The 15,000-nt window shown below is 50.9% G+C and overlaps 1 protein-coding gene across 1 annotated transcript in view; it reads right to left on the reverse strand.

The window, feature by feature from the left end:
* The window catches only part of chd7 (chromodomain helicase DNA binding protein 7), a 44,710-nt gene that overhangs the window by 8,018 nt on the left and 21,692 nt on the right, over nt 1–15,000 (reverse strand). The window contains 24 exon segments of the mRNA XM_076138843.1: nt 1–239; nt 315–430; nt 739–868; nt 1,781–1,884; nt 3,273–3,362; nt 5,891–6,050; nt 6,143–6,342; nt 7,594–7,805; nt 8,601–8,711; nt 8,818–8,997; nt 9,164–9,331; nt 9,410–9,605; nt 10,313–10,523; nt 10,721–10,898; nt 11,044–11,142; nt 11,341–11,484; nt 11,563–11,739; nt 11,913–12,156; nt 12,468–12,589; nt 13,062–13,199; nt 13,489–13,572; nt 13,707–13,824; nt 13,911–13,966; nt 14,938–15,000. The exon segment at nt 1–239 is cut by the window's left edge and continues 182 nt beyond it; the exon segment at nt 14,938–15,000 is cut by the window's right edge and continues 24 nt beyond it. Of these exon segments, the coding sequence (XP_075994958.1) occupies nt 1–239; nt 315–430; nt 739–868; nt 1,781–1,884; nt 3,273–3,362; nt 5,891–6,050; nt 6,143–6,342; nt 7,594–7,805; nt 8,601–8,711; nt 8,818–8,997; nt 9,164–9,331; nt 9,410–9,605; nt 10,313–10,523; nt 10,721–10,898; nt 11,044–11,142; nt 11,341–11,484; nt 11,563–11,739; nt 11,913–12,156; nt 12,468–12,589; nt 13,062–13,199; nt 13,489–13,572; nt 13,707–13,824; nt 13,911–13,966; nt 14,938–15,000 (3,540 nt within the window).

The raw sequence follows: 15,000 nt of genomic DNA on the forward strand, positions 1-15,000 counted from the left end.
TCCGGCCTCAGTTACCATGGCGATGGAAGGCGTGAACTCCCTGCGGCGGCGACGGCGGCCGTCCGGCCTGTTGAGGGCTTCCTGCCTGAGCTGCTCTCTGCGGTTTGAGCGCTGGTAGGCCGTGATGAGGCGCCGCAGACGGGCGGTCAGAGCCGAGGCCGCGGGCCAATAGAGTCGCTCGCTGGAGGCAGAGGCTCCTCCCCCTGCGGCTGCACCGCGCCCATTTTCACCTGATTTAGCTGGAAAGGGAAAAAAGGTGAGAAGAGGAAGAGGGGAAGCTTCCATAGATGAAGGCGGTGGACGGGTCACTGCACCTTCTGCGTCTCCCTCCATAGGCTCCTCCTTCTCATCCAGAGGAGAGTTAGTGAAGTCGTCCATGTCGTCTTTGAACGGCATCCGCAGAGGCTTGTACTCCGGATCCTCGTCCTCGCTGCAGGAGGAGAAACAGGAAGAGGGATGAAGGACGCGTGGGAGGTCACAGGACCGAGAGAAGAAGAAAGTCTCAACGTGTTAAACAAACAAGACCAAGAGGAACAGAACTGAGATCAAGATGAAGAACAAAACCAAGAATAAAGACGAAGAGTCAGAGTTTACAACGGGACAACTCATCACAAGTTCACTTTAAGGGTTCAAAGGGTTAAACTGGGGGGGGGGGGGGGGGGGGGGCTGGCAGGAGAGAGAGCCAATGAGAGCAGAGAGGTAGAAACAGGAAGCAGGCAGACAGGAAGTGGCTCTTACCCCTCCACACCATCTGCCATCATGTCAGAGCCCCTCTGCTCGGCTGCGATGGCTTTGGCGTCCGGCATTCCCACCCGCTCCAAGAAACACAGGGCGGGGTCGGCACGCATGGAGTTATACTTCTCATAACCTGGGGGGGGGAAGAGAGAGAGAGAGGGAGAGAGAGAGAGGGAGAGAGAGAGAGAGAGAGAGAGAGAGGGAGAGAGAGAGATGAAATAAAATGAAGGAGTACAGGAAAAACAGCAGCAGAAGGACAAACCACAGGAGCCAGCTGCTGACAAGACAGACAGCCTGTGAGTGTGAGTGTGTGTGTGTGTGTGTCCAAGTATGCCTGCAGGTGCTCATTTGTGTCAAGCAAAACAAAAAAAGAAGAGAGAGAGACACACACAGACAGACAGACAGCCAGAGAGAGAGACAGTCATGGCGTCTGTATGTGAAAGTGAGCTGGTGGGTGTGAGAACAGTGTGTGTGTGTGTGTGTGTGTGTGTCGGTTGAGGGCATTCAGGCAGAACAGATTAAAGTGTGCAGATCCTACTGAGGCACGACGGGAGGAAAGGAGCAAGAGAGAGAAACAGAGAGAGGGGCGGGGGGAGAGGGAGAGAGGGACAGGGCACAGTGGAGGAAAGAAAAACCTGGAGGGAAGGAGGAGGAGGAGGGAGAAGCTCCTCCTCCTCTCAGGCCTTTCACTCCTACTTCCCTCTCCATCACATTTCATTTTGAAAAGATGTGGTGACGACGCCACACACACACACACACACACACACACACACACACACACACACACACACACACACACACACACACACACACACACACACACACACACACACACACACACACACACACACACACACACACACACACACACACACACACACACACACACACACACACGTCATGGGACACCGGCCTTCAATCACACTCCTGGTAGCACACTAAGCCTGCCAGCTGTGTACCACTATCACCATAGCAACACTGATCAACTGGTGGCAGCAGGAGTTGCTGGGACGTGTGTGTGTGTGTTGGGTTGTAAGTGTGTTACCGTGTTTGAAGACGCCCAGCAGCAGCGACTTGTCCGCCTCGCTGTCCCACCAGTCAGCAGGGACGTCAGCGTGGAAAGGCTGAGGGATCCAGACGTCAAGCTCACTGTGAACACAAAGCTCAGTCAGGAGGGAGGAGACCGCCACAGGGGGGCGGGGCCTGTGTGGGGGCAGAGCCTAGGCTGCTTGTGACTGATATTTAACCTTGTTATTATTTATCCCTACAAATAGAGATATGACTGGTCAGCTGGTGTCAGACTGTACCTACAGGATGACTTCACAAGACACGCCTCCATCAACCAAACCCTCAGGAAGCATGGCTCCACTCAGCCAATCACAGATCTCCTTAGTTTGGAGAGCTGTGATTGGCTGGTTTCCCCGTACCGTAGGTGTGGCTACACCTTAATGTGAGCTTGTGATTGATCTAACAGACACCTCTACCTGGAAGGAGGCCTGTGATTGGCTAACATATCTACTCTAACCTTCATTAGTACTCAATTATGAAAGACATTGTTTTTGTCTGTGTGTGTGTGTGTGTGTGTGTGTGTGTGTGTGTGTGTGTGTGTGTGTGTGTGTGTGTAGATTTGACACCCACACCAACTCAGACTGCCTGTCATGTGTTACCTAGGTTACCACTAAATGGTAGCAGCCTTCAAACAACCAGTGGGAAGGTTTAAGTCAAATGTACAGATTTTGGTTGTTATTGCTTCAAAATCCATTTCATCTTCATTAGTAATAAATCTTGTAGTCGTGTCGGAGGAAGATTCAGGCGCTGGCTCAAAGAAACCAGTTAAGATTCTAATGTTTAAGACACGGCTGAGGAAAGCTGCTTAGATGTGTTTGAGAAGAAGGAGAAGACAGCGAGCAGGAACACAATGACAGCAAGGAGAGGAGAAACCAGAGCCTTATCTCTGCAAACACACACACACACACACACGCCAAGACTGGCATCCTAAATCCCCCTGGCATATGTTGGCACGATGGCAGGCCGTATGCTCATGTCTGGCAGCCCCACACACACACACACACAGGTCTGTCACAGTATCCTCTCTGCGGGGGGAGGAGAGATGGACAGGAAGTGAACGTGCTCCACATTATAAATGCGTTCACATCTGGGTGAAAGGGTGAGGAGCGGGGGAGGGGAGAGGATGAGAGAGCACAATGCAGAGAGGGAGAGACAGACAGATGGCAAGACAGACAAGTGAAGAGTTGAGGAAGACCAAGCTGAGCCCGTTCATAACTGATCTTCAGTTTGTGCACTGGATCAAGGATCGGGCTTCATCACCCAGAGTGAAGAGGAGGCAGAAGAATCCTGCATGCTGTCACACGACGCTGATCCATGTTTGACTCTCTGCTTTGGTGACCTGGTCACACTTTGACTCAGCTGTCTTCTCTGTATCTGCTTCCATCCTCCATAGGAGCCTGGAGGCAGTGACTGACACACACGCACACACACACACACACACACGCGGGAAACAATGGAGGACTACTGACCTGGAGTCGGCTCCTTCCAAGATCCGCTCAGCCTGGTCGCCTATGACTTCCTGTCTCAGGTAATAGAGCATCCTGACCCTCAGCAGCACCCTGACAGACAGACAGACAAACAGACAGACAGACAGAAAGACATCATCAGCAGGCATCAAACTCCCTTTGATACATTCAGTCTTTTCCTGTACGGTGCCCTGTGAGAGCAGGAAGCAGAGTTCAGGGCGACTTCCTGCTCAGACCTTCATAACATTCATGTGAGAGCTGGGGTCAGAACCCAGGGGTTTGGAGGGAGGAGCACACCTGAGCAGGACCTTCAGGGTGTGGAAGGAAATCTACTTTACTGCTGCAGTTACTGTGGAGTTACTGTGCAGTAACTGAAGAGTAACTGTGCAGTAACTGAAGAGTAACTGAAGAGTAACTGAAGAGTAACTCAAGAGTAACTCAAGAGTAACTCAAGAGTAACTCAAGATTAACTGAATAGTAACTGAAGAGTAACTGTGCAGTAACTGAAGAGTAACTGTGCAGTAACTGAAGAGTAACTGTGGAGTAACTGAAGAGTAACTGAAGAGTAACTGTGGAGTAACTGAAGAGTAACTGAGGAGTAACTGAGGAGTAACTGAAGAGTAACTGAAGAGTAACTGAAGAGTAACTGAGGAGTAACTGAGGAGTAACTGAAGAGTAACTGTGGAGTAACTGAAGAGTAACTGAAGAGTAACTGAGGAGTAACGGTGGAGTAACCTGGAGAGTAACCTGGAGAGTAACCGGAGAGTAACTGAAGAGTAACTGAGGAGTAACTGGAGAGTAACTGGAGAGTAACTGGAGAGTAACTGAAGAAAATGGAGAAACTGAAGAAACTGTGGAGTAACTGTGGAGTAACTGTGGAGTAACTGTGGAGTAACTGTGGAGTAACTGGAGTAACTGGAGTAACAGGAGTAACAGGAGTAACAGCGGAGTTACTGTAGAGTAACTGTAGAGTAACTGGAGAAAATGGAGAAACTGGAGAAACTGGAGAAACTGTGGAGTAACTGTGGAGTAACTGTGGAGAAACTGTGGAGTAACTGTGGAGTAACTGTGGAGTAGCTGTGGAGTAACTGTGGTAACAATGGTAAATGGAGTAACTGTGGAGTAACTGGAGAGTAACTGTGGAGTAACTGTGGAGTAACTTGAGTAACAGCGGAGTTACTGTAGAGTAACTGTAGAGTAACTGTAGAGTAACTGGAGAAACTGGAGAAACTGGAGAAACTGGAGAAACTGTGGAGTAACTGTGGAGTAACTGTGGAGTAACTGTGGAGTAACTGTGGTAACTAGAGTAACTGTGGAGTAACTGGAGTAACTGGAGTAACAGGAGTAACAGGAGTAACAGCGGAGTTACTGTAGAGTAACTGTAGAGTAACTGGAGAAAATGGAGAAACTGGAGAAACTGTGGAGTAACTGTGGAGTAACTGTGGAGTAACTGTGGAGTAACTGTGGTAACAATGGTAAATGGAGTAACTGTGGAGTAACTGGAGAGTAACTGTGGAGTAACTGTGGAGTAACTGTGGAGTAACTGTGGAGTAACTGGAGTAACAGCGGAGTTACTGTAGAGTAACTGTAGAGTTACTGTAGAGTAACTGTAGAGTAACTGTAGAGTAACTGGAGAAACTGGAGAAACTGGAGAAACTGGAGTAACTGTGGAGTAACTGTGGAGTAACTGTGGAGCAACTGTGGAGTAACTGTGGAGTAACTGTGGTAACTAGAGTAACTGTGGAGTAACTGGAGTAACTGTGGAGAAACTGTGGAGAAACTGTGGCGTAACTGGAGTAACAGCGGAGTAACTGTAGAGTAACTGGAGAAACTGGAGAAACTGGAGAAACTGTGGAGTAACTGTGGAGTAACTGTGGAGTAACTGTGGAGTAACTGTGGAGTAACTGTGGAGTAACTGGAGAAACTGTGGAGTAACTGTGGAGTAACTGTGGAGCAACTGGAGAGTAACTGGAGAGTAACTGGAGAGTAACTGGAGAGTAACTGGAGTACGGAGGGGAGAAGATATTGGAAAAAGTTTGGAGCGGCAGCAAAGAAGGGGGGAGGGGGAGGAGTCATCTGCAGCTCATTCTACACTGTGTGTGTGTGCGTGTGCGTGTGTTGGCAGGCTGTGTGTGCTCATCCATCAATGTGCCAGGCCTGATTAGCCACACAACGCTGTGCTCCAGCCTAGCAGATGGCACCACATAATCACCCCCAAGTGTGTGTGTGTGTGTGTGTGTGTGTGTGTGTGTGTGTGTGTGTGTGTGTGTGTGTGTGTGTGTGTGTGTGTGTGTCTTTCACCCACTTCCAACAGGTCTGTCTGCCTAGCACCTGGCCTGGCACACAGCCACACACACACACACACACACTTCCCCAAGATACAACAACCTCAGGGCAAAGAGGCAAATCTCCCTGACAACAAGAGAGAGAGAGAGAGAGAGAGAGAGAGACAGACAGAGACACAGAGACAGAGAGAGACTTTTGCTCTTCAGTGACTGACACCAACACTTAATCTCCCTTACTTTCTCTGCCAACAGTGTAAGTTTCTAATGTTGTGTGTGTGTGTGTGTGTGTGTGTGTGTGTGTGTGTGTGTGTGTGTGTGTGTGTGTGTGTGTCGTACTTGTTGCAGTGATGCTTCAGGTGTCTCTTGTAGCTGTCCTCTTGCAGCAGCAGGTCAGGGTTGCAGCTGGCCAGCCAAGCAGCTCGTGGCGTCTGTGGGGGCGGGGCCAGGGGCTTCCCCTTTTTGCCCTTTCTGCCCCGAGGGACCGGAGTAGACAGACCTGGAGACAGACACGCAGGGAGACAGGCACTCAGGGGGTCTGGGTCTCATCCTCCTCTTTAAAACAATCAAAGGTCTCGTCCAGCAGCTTACCCGAGTGGTTGGTCAGCGTCTTGGTCGTCCCGTCTTCTGTCGGGGTGATCAGGTCCCAGACAAAACTTTTGATGTTCTCGTCACCGCGGTAATGAAGCAGACAGTAAGCTAGTAAGGCACGGCAGATGGTCTCCACATCAATCTCCCGTAGGGGGCGCTTAAAACGACCATGAGCCAGGATGTCACTCCACCTGCCCCAACTAGAGAGAGAGAGAGAGAGAGAGACAGAGAGAGAGGGAGAGAGACAGAGAGAGAGGGAGAGAGAGAAAGAGAGACAAAGAGAGAGAGAGGGAGGGAGAGGGAGAGAGAGGGAGGGAGAGGGAGAGAGAGGGAGAGAGAGAGAGACAGGGAGAGACAGGGAGAGAGAGAGAGACAGGGAGAGAGAGGGGGAGAGAGAGAGAGAGACAGGGAGAGAGGGAGAGAGAGAGACAGAGAGAGAGACGGGGAGAGAGAGACAGGGAGAGACAGAAAGAGAGAGAGGAGGAGAGAATGAGTGAGTGAGTAGACAGATAATCACAGTAACCAGGCTGGACAGACACTGAAAACAACAGGTTTGATATGTTCGTCTCAACAGAGAGTAAGACAGAGACAATCTAACAGTGAGAGAGAGAGACAGAGAGAGTGAGACAGAGACAATCTAAGAGTGAGAGAGAGACAGAGAGAGTGAGACAGAGACAATCTAACAGTGAGAGAGAGACAGAGAGTGAGACAGAGACAATCTAAGAGTGAGAGAGAGACAGCGAGAGTGAGACAGAGACAATCTAAGAGAGTGAGATTATGTGAATAGACAGAGCAGTCATGAATAATGAGGACATGCCAAGTCAGACAGACGGAGTGTTTGTGTGTCCTACAGCCTCAGGCCACAAGACTAGACTGTAACAATAACACACACACACACACTTAAGCCATGGAAATGGATTGACTCGTCCTAGAAGCTCTTTCTGTGTTAAGTGTGTCAGTTCTGCATGCATGTTGCACACTGCACTGTGTGTACTGCTGTATCTATACTGTGTGTACTTTCACTTAAAAGGGTGTGTGTGTGTGTGTGTTGACGACACAGATTCCTTGTTGACTCAGTCACTGAGTTGGTGTCTGCAAGCATTAACTAACACACACACACACACACACACACACACACACACACACACACACACACACACACACACACACACACACACACACACACACACACACACACACACACACACACACACACACACACACACACACACACACACGATGGTGTGACGAGCCGCCATCAGATAGGCGCTCATACAAACACGCTAAGCTTCAACACGTGACCACCCGGTGGCTGAGCCTACATTTTACCAAATGCAACCCTATCTGATTGTAGATCAACCAGAGGATCAATAGATCCCCTGGTCTCAGCCATCAGAGCTCATTGTGGTTCTGAAGGTTCTGTGTGATGAGGAGGCCGTATGTGAACACACCCGTAAACCAGCAGGTTCTTCTCAACCCTGAAGCACTCAGGTCTGGGGTACCCCTGGGTCTTGTCCTGGGGCCGGCGTGGTTTGGTTGTGGGTTTGGAGGGTTCGTCCTCGTCGCTCTCCAGCTCGGAGAACTCCATCATCTCGTCCTCCTTCACGCTGCTGAAGTGACGTGTCTGCTTCCTCACCCTGGGCGTGTCGATCACCAGTGTGTTCTGAAGAAGAAGAAGAAGCTGCAGCTCAGTGAAGGACACACATGCTCCTGTTTCAGTCATCACATAGCTGTTCACTTCATGATGAAACAGGAAGTGATGACGTCATGTTAGGCTCACACAGCAGAGGAGCTGGAGATAATACAGGTAAACCTCAGTGTGTGTGTGTGTTAGTGTGTGTGTGCAGCAGCAGTCTCTCTAATGAGTGTGTGTGTGTGTGTGTGTGTGTGTGTGTGTGTGAAGCCTCCAGGCATGTGTGCTCTGTTAAGTGGATCTAAGCAGCTTACTCTCTCTCTCTCTCTCAAACACACGAGAGCAGGGAAACATGGGTAATTAAGGAAGAGAGGAGAATCCCAACTGTCAATATTATTCTCTCCCTCTGCCCTGCCCATCTGTCTGTCTGTCTGTCTGTCTGTCTCTCTGCCCTGCCCGTCTCTCTCTCTCTCTGCCTGTGTGTGTCTCTCTCTGTCTCTCTCTTTCTGCCCTGCTCGTCTGTCTGTCTGTCTGTCTGTCTGTCTCTCTGGCCCTGTGTCTTTCTCTCTGCCTTACTCTGTCCCTGTCTCTCCCCCCTCTCTTTATAAAGTCTGTATTGTTTGCTCTCTCCTGTCTCTTGAGTGTCTGTCTGTCCTTTGTCTCTCCTGTGTGGTCAAACAAAGTCAATCTCTGAGCTTGCTTCAGCTTTTCTTTACATGTTCAGGTTTTTTGGCCTCTCACTTGACTTGACCTGGAGAGAGAGAGAGAGAGAGAGAGCGAGAGAGAGAGCGAGAGAGTGTGTGTGAGTGTGTGTGAGAGTCGTACCCGTCCATTAATAGCATCCAGGTCCAGCTCAGCTTTCTTGGCCCATTTCTGCCAGAAGTCTGGGTCCTCCAGAGAAATATCAGTTCTGTTTCCTGTGGCAACAAAGCTGGCCTGCAGACAGAAGGGATTCTGGTTAATGATAATAATAATTATGATAATGTTATTATGAAGTATTTGGTTTAAAGGTGCAGACGGTGTTGAAGAGGCCGATCTTCACCTTGGCGAAGGTGGAGCCTTTGCCCTCAGACTCTATGGTGATGGTGTGGGTTCGTCTCTGGAGGATCTGGTCGATATCTTCCTCGCAGAACTTTGAGCCTTCGTCCTCCTCGTCCATCAGGGCTCCATACGCTCCCTTCCTCAGCAGATCCTCCACCTCCTTCTTGGACAGCTGCTGGACCTGGATCATATACAAGAGATCATGTTTCACCAGTGAGGTGGGAGGAAACGTGAACAACATCAGCTTTGTGTGTGTGTGTGTGTGTGTGTGTGTGTGTGTGTGTGTGTGTGTGTGTGTGTGTGTGTGTGTGTGTGTGTGTGTGTGTGTGTGTGTGTGTGTGTCTCACCCCGCTGTTGGCGTTCTCTCTCCCGCTCATGCTCTGGAGCACAGCTTTGTCCAGCCCCAGCTTCAGACTGGCCTTGTCGAACATCTCCCTCTCGTAGCTGTTCCTGGTGATCAGACGGTAGATCTTCACCGACTTGGACTGGCCGATACGATGACATCGAGCCTGAGCCTGCCGAGCAAAGTATCACAGATGATGAGCTCCGTGTAGAAAGCGTGAAGCGAGCGGCCGGGTGGTTGCGGTGCGCACCTGCAGGTCGTTCTGAGGGTTCCAGTCAGAGTCGAAGATGATGCAGGTGTCGGCCGCCGTCAGGTTGATGCCGAGGCCGCCGGCTCTCGTGCACAGCAGGAAGACGAAACGATCAGAGTCCGGTCTGGAGAATCGGTCGATGGCCGCCTGCCGCAGATTTCCACGAACTCTTCCATCAATCCGCTCATAGGGATACCTGAAGACACAACAACACCTCAGCACCTGAGTCACAGCTCACTCTGCCTCTCCCTAATCACCTGAGTCACAGCTTACTCTGCCTCTCCCTCATCACCTGAGTCACAGCTCACTCTGCCTCTCCCTCATCACCTGAGTCACAGCTCACTCTGCCTCTCCCTAAACACCTGAGTCACAGCTCACTCTGCCTCTCCTTAATCACCTGAGTCACAGCTCACTCTGCCTCTCCCTCATCACCTGAGTCACAGCTCACTCTGCCTCTCCCTAAACACCTGAGTCACAGCTCACTCTGCCTCTCCCTCATCACCTGAGTCACAGCTCACTCTGCCTCTGCCTCACTGAGCTCTGCTGAAGGATTTGTTTACGAGCATTTTCACTTTTCTTTTTTACATTTAATGGTTCAGTGTGTTATTGAGACTTGTATGTGTTTTACATACTGCATCACCTGACCTGAAGGTGTTTGGACCTTCAGAGCACAAACTTGACTTCACACAGCGCTCAGGTTTATCAGAGGAGACTGATCAGATGTGTGTGACAACGTCTCAAAATGAAGAGGATGAAGCATGAGACCAAGGATTTTGAACAGGAGGAACTCTCTGTGTGTGTGTGTGTGTGTGTGTGTGTGTGTGTGTGTGTGTGTGTGTGTGTGTGTGTGTGTGTGTGTGTGTGTGTGTGTGTGTGCGCGAGAATCTGGACGTGGACTCCCACCGTTTCTGGATCAGGTAGTCCTCCAGGATATCCAGACAGCGGACCATCTGACTGAACACCAGGACTCGGTGGCCCCCGGCCTTCAGTTTGGGCAGCAGCTTGTCAATCAGCACCAGCTTTCCGGCGGCTTGGATCATGGCCTGGAGGGCCATGTCCAGCATGTCCACCCCATGGGAGTCACGGAACTCCTCCACGATCTTCTCTTCTGCTCCTGAACGACAACATAGATAGAACATATATAGAGCTTCTCTCCAAAGATCTTTACAGTGACGCAGGTTCATACATGCATCAGGAGCAGTGAGGGGCTGGGTGCCTTTCTCAGCAGCACTGATCAGGAACACAAGAAAGAGCCTCAAGTCTGAAGGGCATTATGGAAGAGTGTGTGTGTGTGCGTGTGTGTGTGCATACCATTGATGAGGTAGGGGTGGTTGCAGCATTTCCTCAGCTCCATCATGGTGTTGAGGAGGTTAGGGACAGCTGCTGCACCTCCTCCTCCACCTCCTCCTGGGCCTCCTTTGGACAGGAAGGAGAAGTTCTTCTCCAGAATGGCTCGGTAGTATTTCTTCTGGATGTTGGTCAGCTCCACCTGACAACATTGAACCAGTCAATGAACAAACATTCTGACTGACTTCACTGATTTCATCTCAAGCATGACGGAAGAATCATTGATCAGCATGAAGGAACTCTGGTGTCTGCAGAGCTTCAGGTGTTATGTGCTGCGGTCGCCCCACCTCGATGATGGTCTCCTCTTTAGGCGCCAGGTTCTTCTCCACGTCTTCCTTCAGTCTCCTCAGCATCATGGGCTTCAGGATTCCCTGCAGCTTCTGAACCTGAGACAGACAAAGTGAGAAGAACATCAACAACAAACCACAGGAGGAGACACCACAGAAACCTGACGTGAGGGACACAGGAAGGTCCATCACACCATGAGCCAATCACAGCACGGTGACATCACCAGGGGCCGGCTGAGGGTTCATGCTAAAAACAAAAAAAAACATTGGAATGACAGTCGGGTCTGTGGGCTTCACCTGCTCTTCAGTCTTCAGGTCACCAAATTCAGTCATGAAGGTTTGTTCAGATGGGAATCGCTCAGGCTCCAGGAAGTTCAACAAGCTGAAGAGTTCCTCCACGGTGTTCTGAAGAGGAGTCCCAGTCAACAGAACCTTGTGTTCCTGCGGGAGGAGCAGAGAAGACAGATGAAGACACACACTCACACACTGACAGACACACATACACAGAGACACACACACCATGTCCATCATCTTCAGTCCTTCCAGGAGTTTACAGTTCCGGTTCTTCAGTCGGTGGGCTTCGTCGATCACCACACAGCGCCACGGGACGCTCCGAAGCTCCGGACAGTCGGTCAGGATCATCTCAAAGGTAGTTATCACCGCATGGAAGCGATACGCGCCCTTCATTATCTTACCCTGCGGTGAGGAGAGAGGGAGGGAGAGAGGGGGGGGGATGGAAGGAGGTCAGTAACAACATCCACAAATGGTGACGGGGATAACAGCACACACACACAGTTTCTCTTCTCTCCTCAGTGCCTGAAAGGAAAAGAACACAGTGCCACAGAAGCATGTCTGTGAAGCTAATGTACCTGTGCGTCTCTGTAGTACATCTCGTAGGCCTGGATGGTCTTGCGGCTGGCCTGGCTGCCGTGGTAGACCACCGCATTGAGCTCGGTCCAGGTCCTGAACTCCCTCTCCCAGTTGGGGATGGTGGAGAGGGGGGCGATGACCAGGAAAGGCCCCTGGATGCCCTTCAGGAAGATCTCGTAGAGGAATGTTATGGACTGGATGGTCTTTCCCAGACCCATCTCATCAGCCAGGATACAGTTACGTCTGCAGAGACGCCACAGAGAACCACACAGGAAGTTAACGCACATAAACTCACATTTATCTTTCATGTAAAGTATGGGAATCACAAGACAATGTCTCCTAGCAACATCTCCTCCTGGTTTCCTGAGATGACACAATCTCAACATAGGGATGTTCCACATGGAGTCTACATGTATGTGGCAGACGTGATCCAGATCCACTCCAGGTTCAGGTGTAAACACACAGACCCACCTGCTGGAGGGTTTCACTTTAACTCCAATGCTTCCCTCATGTTCATATAAGTGAGGTAACCATGGGAGACCATGCTGACTTACGAGTTGTACCAGTTGAAGGTCAGCCAGTTGAGGCCTTCCAGCTGGTATTCCCTGAGTGCGTTGCTATTCCTGTAATCTCTGGATCCCTCCAACTTCTTCCAGTCGGCTGCAGGAGGGCGATCCTGAACACACAGATGATTATACATTAATAACATGTAATAACATCACACAACAGAGAAAACATACTAACTACTGAGACTGGAGGAGAGAGAGACAGAGAGACAGAGAGAGAGAGAGAGAGAAAGAGAGAGACCACAGTCAGCTGCTCCTGCTCAGCATTAAACACACTGTTAGTGGTTTGGCCTGGCAACAGAAGCAGGGTGTGTGTGTGTGTGTGTGTGTGTGTGTCACCACAGGAACGTGGCTCCATGGAGAGCAGTTAGAGGAGCTGTAAATCTGCAGGAGGAAGAAGCAGGCAGCAGGCGCACACACACACACACACACACACACACACACACACACACACACACACACACACACACACACACACACACACACACACACACACACACACACACACACACACACACACACACACACACACACACACACACACACACACACACTCACACTCACACACACACACACACTCACCACTCTCTTAGTGTTAGGCGTGCGTGCTGAGATGCTCTCGTATTCCTCGATCTTGGACTGGTCGATGTCGGCCTTCAGCTCCCATGTGGAGTCTTCATACGGCAGACTGCACCACTTCACCAGGTACAAGGTCACCTTCTACACAGAGAGAGAGACAGGGAGAGAGACAGGGTGGTGAGAGAGAGAGACAGACAGGGCGGTGAGAGACAGGGAGGGAGAGGGAGAGAGAGAGAGAGAGAGAGAGAGAGAGAGACAAGGAGAGAGGCAGGGTGGTGAGAGACAGGGAGGGAGAGAGAGACAGGGTGGTGAGAGACAGGGAGGGAGAGAGAGAGAGAGAGAGAGAGCGAGAGCAGGAGCTAGGGGGAGAGCGAGGGGGAGAGCGAGAGAGAGGTAGAGGTAGACAGATCCAGCAGGATCATCAAAGCACCTCTCCATGTTCATCTGTGCTCTCTGACACATCCAGGACTCGGTCCACCTCCACATAGTCTGGGTTAAACGGCTCATCGTCCATCTGCAGATACACCAGGTGGAGGTCAAAGGTTAGAAGCAGGAGATGTTTGGACCATGAGAATCATGCTGAAGCAGCAGCGTCTCTGCCTGGTGTCAGTGTGAAGAATGTTTCCATGGCTCTGCTGAGCTTCTCACCTCATTGATGAAGCTGTTGAGCTGCTGCTGTTTGGCCTTAAACCTCTTGACTTTTTGATGGATCCTCTTGTCCTTCTCCAGCTCCTCCAGGTCGGCCCAGCGACAGTGAAGGTACGAGCTGAAGAGAGAAACATCTCTATCAGACCCAGGTGTGTCCAGGCCTCACAGCTGACTGTAGGTCTTTCAGTGGAGTGTGTTACTCACAAGCTCTTGAACTTCACATAGAACTCCTCCACCTCCAGCTCCTCTCCTGACTCCAGCTGAAACACATGAAGGACATCAGTCAGCATGGAGGTCCCTGGTTCTCCTCCCCCTAGGCCTCCTCCCCCTGGTTCTCCTCCCTGGTTCTCCTCCCCCTGGGCCCACTCTCCCTGGTACTCCTCTCCATGGTACTCCTCTCCATGGTACTCCTCTCCATGGTACTCCTCTCCATGGTACTCCTCCCCCTGGTACTCCTCTCCCTGGGCCTCCTCTCCCTGGTTTTCCTCCCCCTGGTTCTCCTCTCCCTGGTTCTCCTCTCCCTGGTTCTCCTCTCCATGGTACTCCTCTCCATGGTACTCCTCTCCATGGTTCTTCTCCCCCTGGTTCTCCTCTCCGTGGTTCTCCTCCCCCCCCCTGCCTCCTCTCCCTGGTTCTCCTCTCCTCAGGCTCAGGCAGGTCAGAGGTCAAATTTTTTTTTGGAAAGTTCTTTCATTGCAATTGAGCCAATAAACATATGAAGTGTATGTATCTGTGATGAGGCAGCACATGAGCATGTTTACATGTGTGTGCCAGAGAGAACACACACACACACACACACACACACACCCAGAAGAAATGCTAGCTTGGCGTCTGGTGTAGCTAGCGTTGTGGTTTTGGCTGTACGCCAAGCCCGGGGTCAACTGTGAATGGAGCTGTGTGTGTGTGTGTGTGTGTGTGTGTGTGTCTGTCTGTCTGTGTGCTCAGGGATAAGCTGTCTTTAGAACATGCCGTCTCAACACAACACAGTCTCAGAGTGTGAGATGTGTGTGTGTGGGAGCTCCAGCACACATTGAAACACAAGAACCAGAATCTCCACTTACAGAGTGAATAAGCTGTGTGTGTGTGTGTGTGTGTGTGTGTGTGTGTGTGTGTGTGTGTGTGTGTGTGTGTGTGTGTGTGTGTGTGTGTGTGTGTGTGTGTGTAATCAGCTTAGACCAGCTGCGGAGCGGCTAATCAGATGATGTAAGCCATGAGTGTGTGTGTGTGTCACCTGTTTCCTGCCGGTACGGGTGCCCATGATCTTCTCCACCACCGGACCCTCGGCCTCAGCTAC

Source organism: Genypterus blacodes, unplaced genomic scaffold, assembly GCF_046128005.1.
Source record: "Genypterus blacodes isolate CSIRO-AG114 ecotype Tasmania unplaced genomic scaffold, CSIRO-AGI_Gbla_v1 ptg000404l_1, whole genome shotgun sequence".
NCBI classification, from domain to species: Eukaryota; Metazoa; Chordata; class Actinopteri; order Ophidiiformes; family Ophidiidae; genus Genypterus; species Genypterus blacodes.